Here is a 13,125-nt window from a genome sequence, read left to right on the forward strand (position 1 = left end):
CATTCTGTAGAAGGCAAAATTATAAAGACAGCAAAAAGATCAGTGATTGCCAGGGGTTGGGGGAGGAAGTGATGATTAGAAGGAGCACAGGGGAATTTTAGGTCAGTGAAACTATTATGATACTCTAATGGTAGATTCATGTCATGCATTTATCGAAACCCATAAAATGTACACCACCGAGAATAAACATTAATGTAAACTATGGACTTTGGATGATGACAATGTGTCAGTGTAGGTTCACTGATTGTAATAAATGTACCATTCTAGTGTAGGGTATTGATAGTGGGGGATGTTGTGTTTGTGTCAGGGCAGGAAATATACAGGAATTATCTGTACTTTCTGCTCCATTTTTCTGTGAACCTAAAACTGCTCTAAAAAAATAAGGTCTTTTTGTAAGAGAAAACAAAGGATTTCTCCACTACACAGACATCATGGACTTTGTGTTACTTTGCACCCTGCTTCAGTTTCTGTCTGTAGCACCCCAAATATTAGTAAGAGAATAACTCGACAAAGTAAGCCAATAGAAGGAGATGCTAGAAAAAAAGGAATGGGTGTCCTAGGGCATTCTGCTTATCTCTATTTGACTTTCTTTCTCCTTTCTCTTATTTTGTCGACCTTGTGTTCTTTTGTTTCTTTTATCCCCACTCTAAAACCTCTTTATTCACAAATGAAAAAGAAAAAACAAAAACTAAACTTTTTCACAGTACTTTTAGACTTGACTGTTCCGGTTACCATTGCTGCCAAAACTTAGTGGTATAAAGCAACCATTTATTACGCTCATAGGTTCTGTGGGTTAATAACTCAGACAGGCACAGAGGGGATGGCTTGCCTCTGTTGTCTGATGTCAGAAACCTGAGCTGGGAAGATACCAAGACTGAACTGACTCAACAGTGAGGGTCTAGAATCATTTGAAGGAAACTTGTCCGACCCACAGCCCACAGACCATATGCAGCCCAGGACAGCTTTGAATGCGTCCTAAAACAAATCTGTAAACTTTCTTAAAACATTGTGACATTTTTTGGCATTTTTTTTTAGCTCACCAGCTATCGTTAGTATTAGTGTATTTTATGTGTGACCCAAGACAGTTCTTCTTCTTCCAATGTGGCCCAGGGAAGCCAAAAGACACCCCTGATTTAAAGGTATTTTATTTCCCACACCTGGGTTTGGATACTGTCTATCAGCTGATACGTTAGTTGTATTGTTAATGAAACACTTATCCATTGGTCCTTCATTGATCTCTCCATGCGGGCTAGCTTGGGCTTCCTTGTGGCATCATGGCTGTGTTCCAAGAGAGAACATCCCAAAAGAGCAAGAGAAAAGTGCATGATACTTTTATGATCTACCCTTAGAATCCCCATAGTGTCATTTATAGCATAGTCAAAGCTGCCAGAAAGGGCTACCCATGTTCAAGAGGAAGAGACATACTCAAACCATTGTATGGGAGGAATGTCAAAGTCATATTGTAAAAACATGTAACATAGGAGATACTCTTGCTGCCATTTTGGAAAATATAATCTGCCACAGTAACTCTTATTATATCTTATTGTATCTTACATCGCTAAGTATGTATTGAATCTGAATATTTGGTTAGACCGTTCCACATGTTTACCTCTGATTGTTTCAGATCGTAAACCACATTTGGCAGGGACAGCAATGTTGAGTTAATTTACATGACCTCCACCATAGTACCATGTGCTTGATAACCATAACATGTAATATTATTACTAGTGCTGCGATTGCTGATAGATACATGCATTTGAGTGGTCATTGTTTGTATTTAGATGCTATAACATTTTGTAGCATGTCACAGAAAATCTACACTAACCAAAAAGGCATATAGCATCTCCATTGTGTAAATTAACTCTATTACTCCAATTAGGTCTTGGTTATTTAAAAATAGTACATCATTTTTTTTCTACCAAGTGAATAGATTCTTGTAAAGCAATAATTGAATCTTACAATGAGTGGTGGGGGAGGGAGGCAGCGGAATCACTACCTTGAAGGAACTATCATTTCTTCCATTTCTTTTTTCTTAGCAATTAGTTACTTTTAAAAGTTTAATAGATTATTACTAATAAAAGGTTTATTAGTAATCTGTGTGGGGCCTTGATCAATCAAGGATGTTTATCTCTTCTGAAAAGCTAACTAATGAAGACAATTGTCCCTTTTCAGTTGATTTCATAGGTGGCTTTGACTCTTATGGCTATCAAGGGCCTCAGAAGACATCTCATTTACAACTACAGCCTATGTACATGTAAGTATTTTACTTAGAAGGTGTTCTTCTGGGGTACTAAAGACAATCAAGTAACTGTATCATGATACAAAATCAATGGCATGCAGCTTTTGTTCAGTTACATACTTCCAGTATTTTTTCTATTAATACTGTTTTGACTGGGATAGTTTCAATAACATTTTTCCAAGAATTTTTCTTATTTGACTTATAAGAAATGTCTTTTCTAAAGTGACCTTTAGTCTTACATAAGTATCACCTACATGGCTCAAAAGCCTGTGTTAATTATCTACCACTTCTTTGAGTTGCCAAAAAGTTGTAGTTTTTGAAAATTATATAACAATGTAGGCAGTTATATGTAATTATGTATAAACCACATGTTCTGGTTTCAGTTTACAGTGGTTATCCTGGCATATTTATTATTCTCAAAAGAGTTCTCATTTAGATGATAAATAATAGGTTCACCCAAGTTATATGTAGTGTTAAAAAAATAAAAAACTGAGTAATACACTTTCTCTATCATTTTTCTGATGTAAAAGTGAAAATGACTGGAACATTAACACTGAAACTTATCGAACCCTTAACTCTAGCACTCAAGAGAGCAGACATACAATCAGAGCCTGATTTTTATATCTGTGTTTAGGCAAATTCCCTTGGATAACAACTGATAACAAATTCTATATATCAGCATCAAGTGATATGCTGAATTGCAAGCGAAGATCAAAATAGAAAGTAAGATTCCAATTCATTTTAAAATGTGAACTTCTCTTTGAAGATATGTGTTTGTTGTCGTTGTCCTCCACCATTGAATCATTTTACCTTTTAATATCTTTAGTGTATAGGATAATAAATGGAGTTTGGGAGTAAGTACTGCTCCTCCAAAGAAATTAATCTTTAAACATCCCTCTTTTCAGCTTCTTTTTTAAAAAAGAATAATCTTGCACTGTGCCTGCCTTTTTCTTTGTGTCACTTGTAGTTCTCTGAAATCATTTGCTAATAGCACCCACAAAACAGACTTCAGCAGTTAAGAAGTCAACCAAAATTTTGCTTCATTCAAAGCATTGCGTCTATAAACAGTGTATTACACATTTCCTCTTTTACATCCCCACAACCACTGCCCTAATTCATGCAATGTATGACCTGTTAAGTTTTTCGGTCTCTTCCTTATTTCAGAACCTCCAATGTATCCTCCATATGGCTGCCAAATTAACTATCCTAAAGCACTGCGCTGATGATTTCACTTCCCTGCTTCAAAGCTATCAAGGAGTCCCTATTACCTACTGTTGAAACAGTATCTCTTATCTTCAACTCTTAATAACGTCTGAGTCCCAACCCTATGCAGATGATGCTGGATATATTAGGAAAATGTAGTAATGAATAAGAACTAGCCCTGTCCTCCTGAAGTTTATAATCTATTGAGAGCATAAACAGTCTGATAGCTCCCCTTAGCCACTTTTTTCTAGCCAAAGTAGAACTCTTGCCTTATCCAAATATATGTATTTTTCCAATTGTTCATGCTGTTCTCTAGACACCAAACACCATCCTTTTTCCAAATTCCACTCTTTGAAACCCCACTATCCTTTGAATTTTCTTAAGATATATTCCTTTATGAAGCATTTCTTAATCTTTTCTCCTCTAATATTTCTCTTTTATTTCTTTCACCATGTACTACAGTTGTTTGCTATGCATGCCAAACCTTCCCTATCCCCCCAGACAGATTCTTGATAGCTACAAAAACAATAAAACATGATCAATCCTTGACACTCCTTATCATTCTTTTCAATATTTTATGTAACATTCTCTAAAGTGTTCTATTTAAAAAGGTAGACCAATCAGGAATAGTGGTTCAGATGACCTACTGAAGGCATATTGTCTGAGATTAAATTCCCTGCGACCACGGGCTTGTAACTTTGTTTGAATAACTCTATTTAATTTTACCAAGCCTAAGTTTCCTCACCTGCAAAATAGAGACAGCATACAGACTTTATCTGATTGCTCTGAAATTATACGAAAGAATATATATTTAAAGCACATGAAACACAGGACATGTCACATAGTAAGTGCTTAATAAACATAATTCATAGTGGTAGAATAATGCTTATGTTAATAAACATCACTCATGAAAAGGCTGTATCAAGTCAGAAGTAATATATACTATAAGTCATTCCTAAAAGATCTCCTCTGTAAATGGTATATTATATATAACAGCGGTCCTCTGGGCCATGAATAGTCCTGGCCCATGGCCTGTTAGGAGCTGAGCACAGAGCAGGAGGTGAGCAGCAGGTGAGGGAACATTATTGCCTAAGCTCTGCCTCCTGTCTGATTAGGAGCAGCATTAGATTCTCATAGCAGTGCGAACCTTATTGTGAACTGCATGTGTGAGGGATCTAGGTTTTGTGATCCTTATGAGAATCTAATGCCTGATGATCTGAGATGGAACAGTTTCATCCTAAAACCATTCCCCCCAACCCTGGGCTATGGGAAAATTGTCTTCCACAAAAGCAGTCTCTGGTGCCAAAAAGGTTGAGGACTGCTAATGTATAATATAAACTCAGGTAACATATATCAATATATTTGTGCTCAAGAGTAGAATATGGCCGGGCACGGTGATTCACGCCTGTAATCCTAGCACTTTGGGAGGCTGAGGTGGGTGGATCACCTGAGGTCAGGAGTTCGAGACCAGCCTGGCCAACATGGAGAAACCCCATCTCTACTAAAAATACAAAAATTAGCCAGGTGTGGTGGTGCACACCTATAATTCCAGTTACTTGGGAGGCTGAGGCAGGAGAATCTGTGGAACCTGGGAGGCAGAGGTTGCAGTGAGCCAAGATCATGCCACTGCACTCCAGCCTGGGTGACAAAGCGAGGTTCTGTCTCAAAAAAAAAAAAAAAAAAAAAGAATAAAATATCTAGAAGGTTTGTAATTGTTTGCTACTAATATTATTACATAATATTTTATTGTATTGGCCAATATGAGTGATCAATAAATATTATCAAGCTGTAATAAATTAGATGTAATCTCTTATCTAAAGATAAACATGAGAATGCTAGTTATATGCAATTTAATATATTAAATTCAAATCAAACATTTATAATTCTAATGGGCTTTAAAGAAGAGACTCTACAAAGATAGATATCTTTGTCCAGAATTAAATTCCATGAGGACAAAACTTCCCATGATTTTGTTCCACAGAGCACTTTAAATGTCAATTAAAAGTTATAAAAAAATATATTGTTTTCCTCTTTCCTGCATGAGAGTGGTAAAATTGTATCAGAGCTTTCAAGTCTCACTGGTCATGAAATGTTTAATGGAATTCAGATTTAGGAAGTTTTGTATACTTAAGGTACATTTAAAAATTACTAGTCAAAATACTCCAATCATCCCTTCCACAAAACATCCCATAGGAGACCTTGGACCCAGTACAGTAAGGTTTTATTTTACAGATGAGGAAACTCAACCCAAAAAAACAAAAACAAAAGTCACACAACTTGTTAGTGGTGCAGCCATGATTATCTGCGGGTTTTCCTGACCCCTTCAGTCAGTGTTCTTTCCAAATTCTTAAATAGACTGTGAGTTTGACCTGGTATTACATTCTGATTTTTAATTGGCTTGTTTGTATTCTTACCACTAACTTAGCTGCCACATTTCCATACACGGCTGTGCCTCTCTCCCTTTTCTGCATTCTGTTTATTTCTTTTTTATTTTACATTATGCACTGTTAAATGAAGGGCCTTTTCAACTTCATAGCCCACAAAACCAATAATCTGAGAGCCACTGTTTATTGAAAATCTAGTGAAAAACCAAAACTGACACACCTATAAACCTCATCCCCTACTGAGAGGCAGAGAACTTAGCATCTCCTATGTCTTTATCATTTAGCGTGTACCTTCTGTCAACCTGCCATAAATATGTCTTGTAAAGTAAGAGTAATTTAACTTCAGGGGCCAGTTCAAACACCCTAACAATATTATATAGCAAATGGAAACAAAAGCTGTTCCTTGGAAGGAAAACAAATGTTGAAAAGCAATATGCACTTTTAGCTGTGGGGCTCCCACTGTTCCCAGCAAATCTTCTGTGGCCAAGATCCTGGACAAAGCTTTGAAAACACTGCTGACCTACAGTCACAGCTGTGTTTTAGTTCTTGCAAACAACGAATAGACAGTCCTCTTAAGTTGCGTGACTGTTCTTGGTTTGTAATTTTTCAGATTATGTATAACTAATCTAAAAATGAAAGATTTTAATTATATTAATTATATTTTTCTTACAGTTTGGTAAATGTTGTTGAAACAAACCAATAGCAACCAAGTTGCTGCACAGAAAAAATCCCATGTCTGCACTCCAGCCTGGGCGACAGAGCTAGACTCTGTCAAAAAAAAAAAAAAAAAAAAAATCCCATGTCTACAGCTTAAGTTTTTAACAAAATAGCTGCTTTGACTACCAGGGACCTAAGTCACTGTCAGAGCAAGTAGAGATCTGATTGGGCTTCCAGCAATATAAGAATATCCTATAGTATATCAGACAACATTTGAAAACATTGCATTCTTTTTGGCAGCCTAATTGTACAGAAGTACATATTCATTTCAGTTGTCCCTGGAAATAGATTCTAAATGACCAAAACTGGCCTCTCTATCCATGCAGTTGCAATGAATTTAAAAAAAGGAGGAAAATTATTTAAAACCCAATTTGGGCTTCTTTTTTGTTTGTTTGTTTGTTTGCTCTTGTGCTTGGAAAGGTGAGAGAAGGTGGTGAGCAATAGGCACCCGTCGCTTTCTCCCTTGACTAAAAACATCTTTTCTCTCTCTTAGGTCAAAATAATACAGATGACTTCAGTATGTCAGCCCACGAACCTTTCAAAGAACTTTTTTCGCAGTGGCCTCCTGCATTTTATGAAGAGCAAGAAGCAACCGAGTTTAAATACATATACGTATTAACAAAACAAATGCAAAGCCTCTACATACAACACTGACACACACACACGCACACACACACACGCACACACACACACGTGAGCACGCACACACCAATTCCACTTGACCTCCTCTTTCTGAGACAGACAAACATGCAGGACACGCCCATCTTGGATTTCCTGAAAGCAGGCTCCTTTCTCCCAGGCCTTTGGAAAGTTCAAAAGGAGATGTGTTGATGCCCAACGGTTGCTGGCCATTGCTAACTCCTCTGCAGCCCAGCCGGTCGGCCTCTGTGAGCTGGGAAGTCATCCAAGGCACATTAGTTTGAGAGCTCTGTCTTCTGCACTCCACACATCTTGACAGCACCACGGCTACTTAGGCAATGTAATTGCAAAAACAAACAAAACATGTCATGATGACCTTGTACCCGAAGTCCGAAATGGCAGATTGTTTGCCCTAAAGGCTGTACCGTACATACTTGCCTTAACCCACCTATGTTGTGTGCCCAAGAATCTCAGTGCAGACAGCCCCAAGTCACTTCCTTTAGGCTAACACACTGCTATTAATTCTGAATGAGTTCAAGCCTGTGTGTTTCATGTCAAGGAACAAGACTGAATAGCTCAGCAGCTCCAGTGTGTCTGTATAAGAAAAGTGCCAGCTGTCAGCAAAGTGCTTTACCATAGAGCCTCCATGGTGGCCCAAAAGAGACAAGTAACAATAACAATATTTGTCATCTTTGTAATTCTAAAATATGGTCTTCTGATGGGGTTGGGGATGGGACAGAGTAAAACATTAATCTACTAAACTCACTAATCTACTGGAAGCAGAAAGCAGAAATGGCTTAACTCGCTGATTTTATTTATTGCACTCTAGGTGCTTTTATAAGTATCTACAATTGTCTTTTACTAACACAGAAACAGCTGTGGATTTCTATCAACAGAGGCCAACTGAATATGTATTAGCTATGTTTACTCTTTTATATCTAATTCAAATTGAAGACTCTACGTAGGTGAACTTTTTTTTCTAACTTCAGCGTACAAGATTATTTTTGGGTGGGTGGGGGGAGCAATAGTTACCTTGGTGAAATATTTGAGATCTTTTTGTGGTATTTGGGGGATCTGTTGTGTGTTAGAGTGTATTTCAATCCTCCTGTATTATTGTGGCAGAAAAAAACTGTGCTGTTAACGTAGTTGGCAACAAGATGCCTTTGGAAACTTAATAGTAGGTCAATGTGTTTATGGAATATTCTGAACTCCTAGGAAATTTTGTTCTATATTTTAAAGCATTATTTGGTTTTCATTAGTGGAAAACATAATTAGCTCAGGCTTATCAGGAACTCAGATGAGTCGTATCTTTTCTTGGATACACCTGAGACATTAAACTCAATTTTTTGAAACTAACACACCATTCTTTAGTGCAGTGAAATTCAGAAGTTATAAATTGGCATGGAGCAAGTTTTTTCTTTGATTTCTATGAAGTTTCAGTTATTGGATTAAACTACTTTGGACCTTAGCCCATTCAGATCTACATACACCAGTTCCATTACTGTGTTTGCATGGATGTCTGTAATATACACACACAGAAACATTTGAAAATGATAGAGGAACAAAGAGTTATCATTGGAACATAAACTATAAAAAAAGATTCCAGCACTCATGCTTGAATTTCCTCAGTGGGTTGTGTGTTTGTCCATACATACATGTATAAAATAAACAATTGCGAACATGTCAGTGAAACCTCATAAGACGCTTTTATAGTGACGTGCATGTTTAATGTATGAGAAGAATATTTACCAATGTATTGTCCTTTGATTCCTAAAATATAAATACTATACATGCCACAAACTATTCTAATGTGACTTTTAATGTGACTATTAAAATGAGGTTTCACTGTACGTTCATGCTGTGGTGACATTTCACCTTATACTACATGTATATGGCTACAGAAAATAAGCCCTCATATTCCTGCTTTCAGTTACAGCCAAGTTTTCACCAAATCATGACTATCATCACCACCAAAATTTTAAAAAACAGTAGTTGACTACTAAAAAGTAATAGGTGGACAGGTCTTTTATGGGAGTAGTAAGCACAGTAGTGTGATTATATCTGGGAAAACATCTACAGTTGTACAGCTGTATCCTCCTCAAAATCCGGTGAAGAATGCTATTTTTCTAGGCTGAGCTTTTGTTATAAACCTAATATTCAGAAGGCAAGAGTTATGATCCTGATGTGTCCTTTTTTTTGCATTTGTTAATTCTGAATGTATTTTTAACAGAGTGATTTTTTTGACTTACTCGTGTAATTTGCATTTTAAAAATAAATGGAAAAATGCTTCAGTTTCTGAGCCATCCCTGAAAACCCGTGCTGCTTCTCATGGTGTGTTTGCTTATGTCATTGACAGAGAAACTCTATTAAATGTACATGAAGGCAACACTGATATTTTGTGCAGTGCAGGGATATGTCAGCAGTGAAAAGAAATTGCCAGGTCATGGCATCATTTCTGCTCAGTCATAGGTAACGTGTACTTTCATTATCTGCTAACACTGAGGGTTCTTTTAGAAGACTGCCTGCAATAGACTTGTCATTTGGAGAACTTTCCCCCACCCCACCTTCCATCTGGGATTTAGAGTTAGCATCAAGCTAATAGTTGACAGAGGGTTAGGTCACTATTTTTTTAAATCTTGGTTAAATTACAGGCAGAGTTTTTCTTTTTATTTTTACAGGCCGAATTATTTGAAATAATCTAAAATACTCATTTATTTCCACTTTGATTACAGAATCTTTTGTTATTGTTATTCCAATATTGATATTCACCTCAATAGAAGACAGTATTGGGATAAAGCAGGCAAATAGAAAAGATTAGCCACTGGCATTAGCGATTGTACAAACAATGTTTCAGATGAGGTTGATTGTATGCACCCAAAGAATTGAGGGCAGCAGGCCCAGGCTGCTCCAGGTGCAGACTGTGTCAGGTTCAGAATTATGTCCTTTCTCCCACTGCACACAGACACACACCAGCTCCCATCAGTCAAAATGCTGGAGCTGACTGAAGACACGAAAGGCTTCGAGGCCATATTTTAAGAAGCTGAAGATCAACTTGTAGTCCTTGACGTCTCAGCTGCATGGTGAAAGCCTTGTAAATGATCAAGCTGGCTTTTACTTTTGTCCCCTGTGTAAAAAGTATACTGATATGGTGTTCATTGAAGTCACTGTGAATAACTGTCAGGATGTTTCTTCACACTGTGATGTGAAATGCACACAACAATGTAGTTGCATAAAAAGGACAAAACTGATAGATCAACGATATGTATATATACTGTAAAGAAAGGATTCTTTCTTCTGGAATTCTCAATTAAATAGATCGTGAGTTTGGTAAAATCCTGTGGAACCAGGATCTGCATCTGTTAACTGTTAAAAAATATAACCTCTGATACATTTCACTCTGCTATACATCTGATACATTTCACTCTACTATAATGAGTAGACCATTTTAATTCAGAAATACAAACTCATTTTAAACAGGTCACATTTTAGAACAAACTTTTGAGATCCAAACCAATTCATAATTCAAACCCATAAAATAAAACCTACTAAGGCAGTTAAGGAACTATTCAATATTAGCTTGTGTCCTGAAAATGCAAATAACTCACCATTGCACAGCAAATTTTAGGATGTATACTCTGGTCAGAATAGAATAAAACAAATCCTGGACTCTATCAACTGACCCTGAGTTTTATAAATTCAAATAAACTTTGATAAGGAAGGCCCTAAAACAGTATTAAATCATAAAATATTTCTGAATTATTATGTATCAGGTTCAGTGTAGTATCAATGTTAAATATATTTTATTATATCATAGTTTTTTAAAACATAATCCAAATTAATATGCAAACATGTAGATATGATGTGTTCTTATACATTAGTAAGACACTTATGTGTTCAATTTCAGGGCTATATGTTTTTCTGTTATTTCATTTATAGTACACTTAGATGTAACTAATACTAGAGAGATTAAGATTACATAAGCAGTCTCGTGTTGACTATTTCCAATACTCTTCAAGAAAATATTTCTTCAGATGTTTCATCTGTCTTTGGTAAAATTTTAGCACTCAACACTTGTACTTAGGAAGCTTTTACATGAATATCCTTACATTGTAAAATTCCAATTATTCTTGTCACATGCAAATCTTTGCTTAGGATCCATTGCCCGATGCTCCTTTCCTTTTATTTATGTCTATCTTCCACCTACTCCAAGAAAGGAAAGAACAAAGTCTGTGATTAATACACAATGTCCATTTTACAATATGCGAGCATCTTGAAACAATTCTGATAGTTGTGAGGGCCAAATGCATAAAACATACATGTATTTTATGACTTTAAATTCAACAAAACTTGAACTAGATAATACATTCAAGGATCACATCTCCCACTGAAATCTGCACAATGTTAGGAGACATGACTACCCACGACAGCAAAAAGGACAAGCTGAGTTCCTCCTAAAAGGGATAAAGGCGGATTTTTATAATGACGGTTATTTTTTAAAAATCCTTAATTATTACGGAGTTTAGAAGCAAACGCGCTTAAAATTTTAAAATAACAAAAGTTAATTTCTGTAAGACAAATTCAGAGAGAAAAAATCCTTTTACAAACCACATGTTGATGCTCTTACTCGTTCTAAATTGTTATTAAAATTAATGTGAGCATTTTCTATAATGAAAGTACCTTCATAATGTGACACCTTAATAATAAACAGGTATATTTTAACTGCTTATTCTATGAATTTAAACTGTATTGGAAAGGAATAAAACAACTCCCAAAAAAGATTGCAAATTTGGTGCTGTCACCCCAAGGATGATGGATTGATTCAATTAACCAGTAAGTCTTTTCTAAGAGTCCTTCAGGGAGTTATTTACCAGAGGCATACCTTGTTTATTCCCTTCCATGAGCCTATCATTTTTCTTCATTATTCTTCCAGTTTTACTTATCATATCATTTGGGGATATGCTGATCTTCATGTACAGAAGGTTTTGCACACAGCTGTCCAGACATACATCTTCCAGACTTCAAACTGGACGCCACCAGAATACCTGAGCCTCTTGTCGTTGTTTACTCAGGCTGACCAAGATACGCTCAGGATGAAGTCAAATAGCTAGACTTACAAACTGGAAATCAATGGGAAAGTATCAAATTGAAGGAAAGCTATGAAAAATTATTCTTAAAAGTAGTAACCTTGAGTTCCACACATCATGGAACTGGCTTCACCATAGATGACCTCCTTATCTCCAAAAGCAGGAAGGTAGGAGGAACAGATGGCCGAGAGGCCAGGACCCATGCTAATAATTCATGGTAAAACAAAAACACATTCGGTGTTTGTGTTGTTCTGGATACTGAAAGAGAAATAAATAATCTGAAACAGGAAAGATTTTTGTTTCTAATTGACCAAATCACCTGTCAGTTTAAGTTGCAAAGAGTAAGGATTCCAGCCGGGCGTGGTGGCTCAAGCCTGTAATCCCAGCACTTTGGGAGGCCGAGGCGGGCGGATCACGAGGTGAGGAGATCCAGACCATCCTGGCTAACACGGTGAAACCCCGTCTCTACTAAAAACACAAAAAATTAACCAGGCATGGTGGCGGGCACCTGTAGTTCCAGCTACACGGGAGGCTGTGGCAGGAGAATGGCGTGAACCCAGGAGGCGGAGCTTGCAGTGAGCCAGGATCGCGCCACTGCACCCCAGGCTGGGCGACAGAGTGAGACTCCATCTCAAAAAAAAAAAAAAAAAAAAAAAAAAAAAAAAAAAAAAAAGTAAGGATTCCATCTTGTTATCAAAAAGATGAAAGATAGGTGTTGGCAAGTATGCAGAGGAAAGGGAACCCTTGTGCACTGTTGGTGGAAATGTAAATTACTGCAGCTATTATGAAAAATGGTATGGAGTTCCTCCAAAAATCAAAAATAGGACTACTATATGATCCAGCAATCCCATTACTGGGT

General features: G+C 36.8%; 1 protein-coding gene across 10 annotated transcripts in view; it reads left to right on the top strand.

Annotated features, from left to right (window-relative positions):
- LOC105465543 (sodium/potassium transporting ATPase interacting 2) overlaps positions 1–9,473 on the top strand; it is a 1,022,956-nt gene extending 1,013,483 nt beyond the window's left edge. For 7 of the 10 annotated variants that reach the window (XM_071095949.1, XM_071095948.1, XM_011713992.3 and 4 more), the window contains 3 exons: positions 2,173–2,254; positions 2,874–2,962; positions 7,037–9,473. In XM_071095949.1, coding sequence (XP_070952050.1) covers positions 2,173–2,254; positions 2,874–2,898 — 107 coding nt within the window. In that variant the 3' untranslated portion in view covers positions 2,899–2,962; positions 7,037–9,473. The remainder of the gene's footprint in view (positions 1–2,172; positions 2,255–2,873; positions 2,963–7,036) is intronic. The other 3 variants (XM_071095950.1, XM_011713996.2, XM_011713995.2) reach the window with 1 other exon arrangement.
- Positions 9,474–13,125: the final 3,652 nt, after the last annotated feature.

The sequence above is a fragment of the Macaca nemestrina genome, chromosome 5 (genome assembly GCF_043159975.1).
Source record: "Macaca nemestrina isolate mMacNem1 chromosome 5, mMacNem.hap1, whole genome shotgun sequence".
NCBI classification, from domain to species: Eukaryota; Metazoa; Chordata; class Mammalia; order Primates; family Cercopithecidae; genus Macaca; species Macaca nemestrina.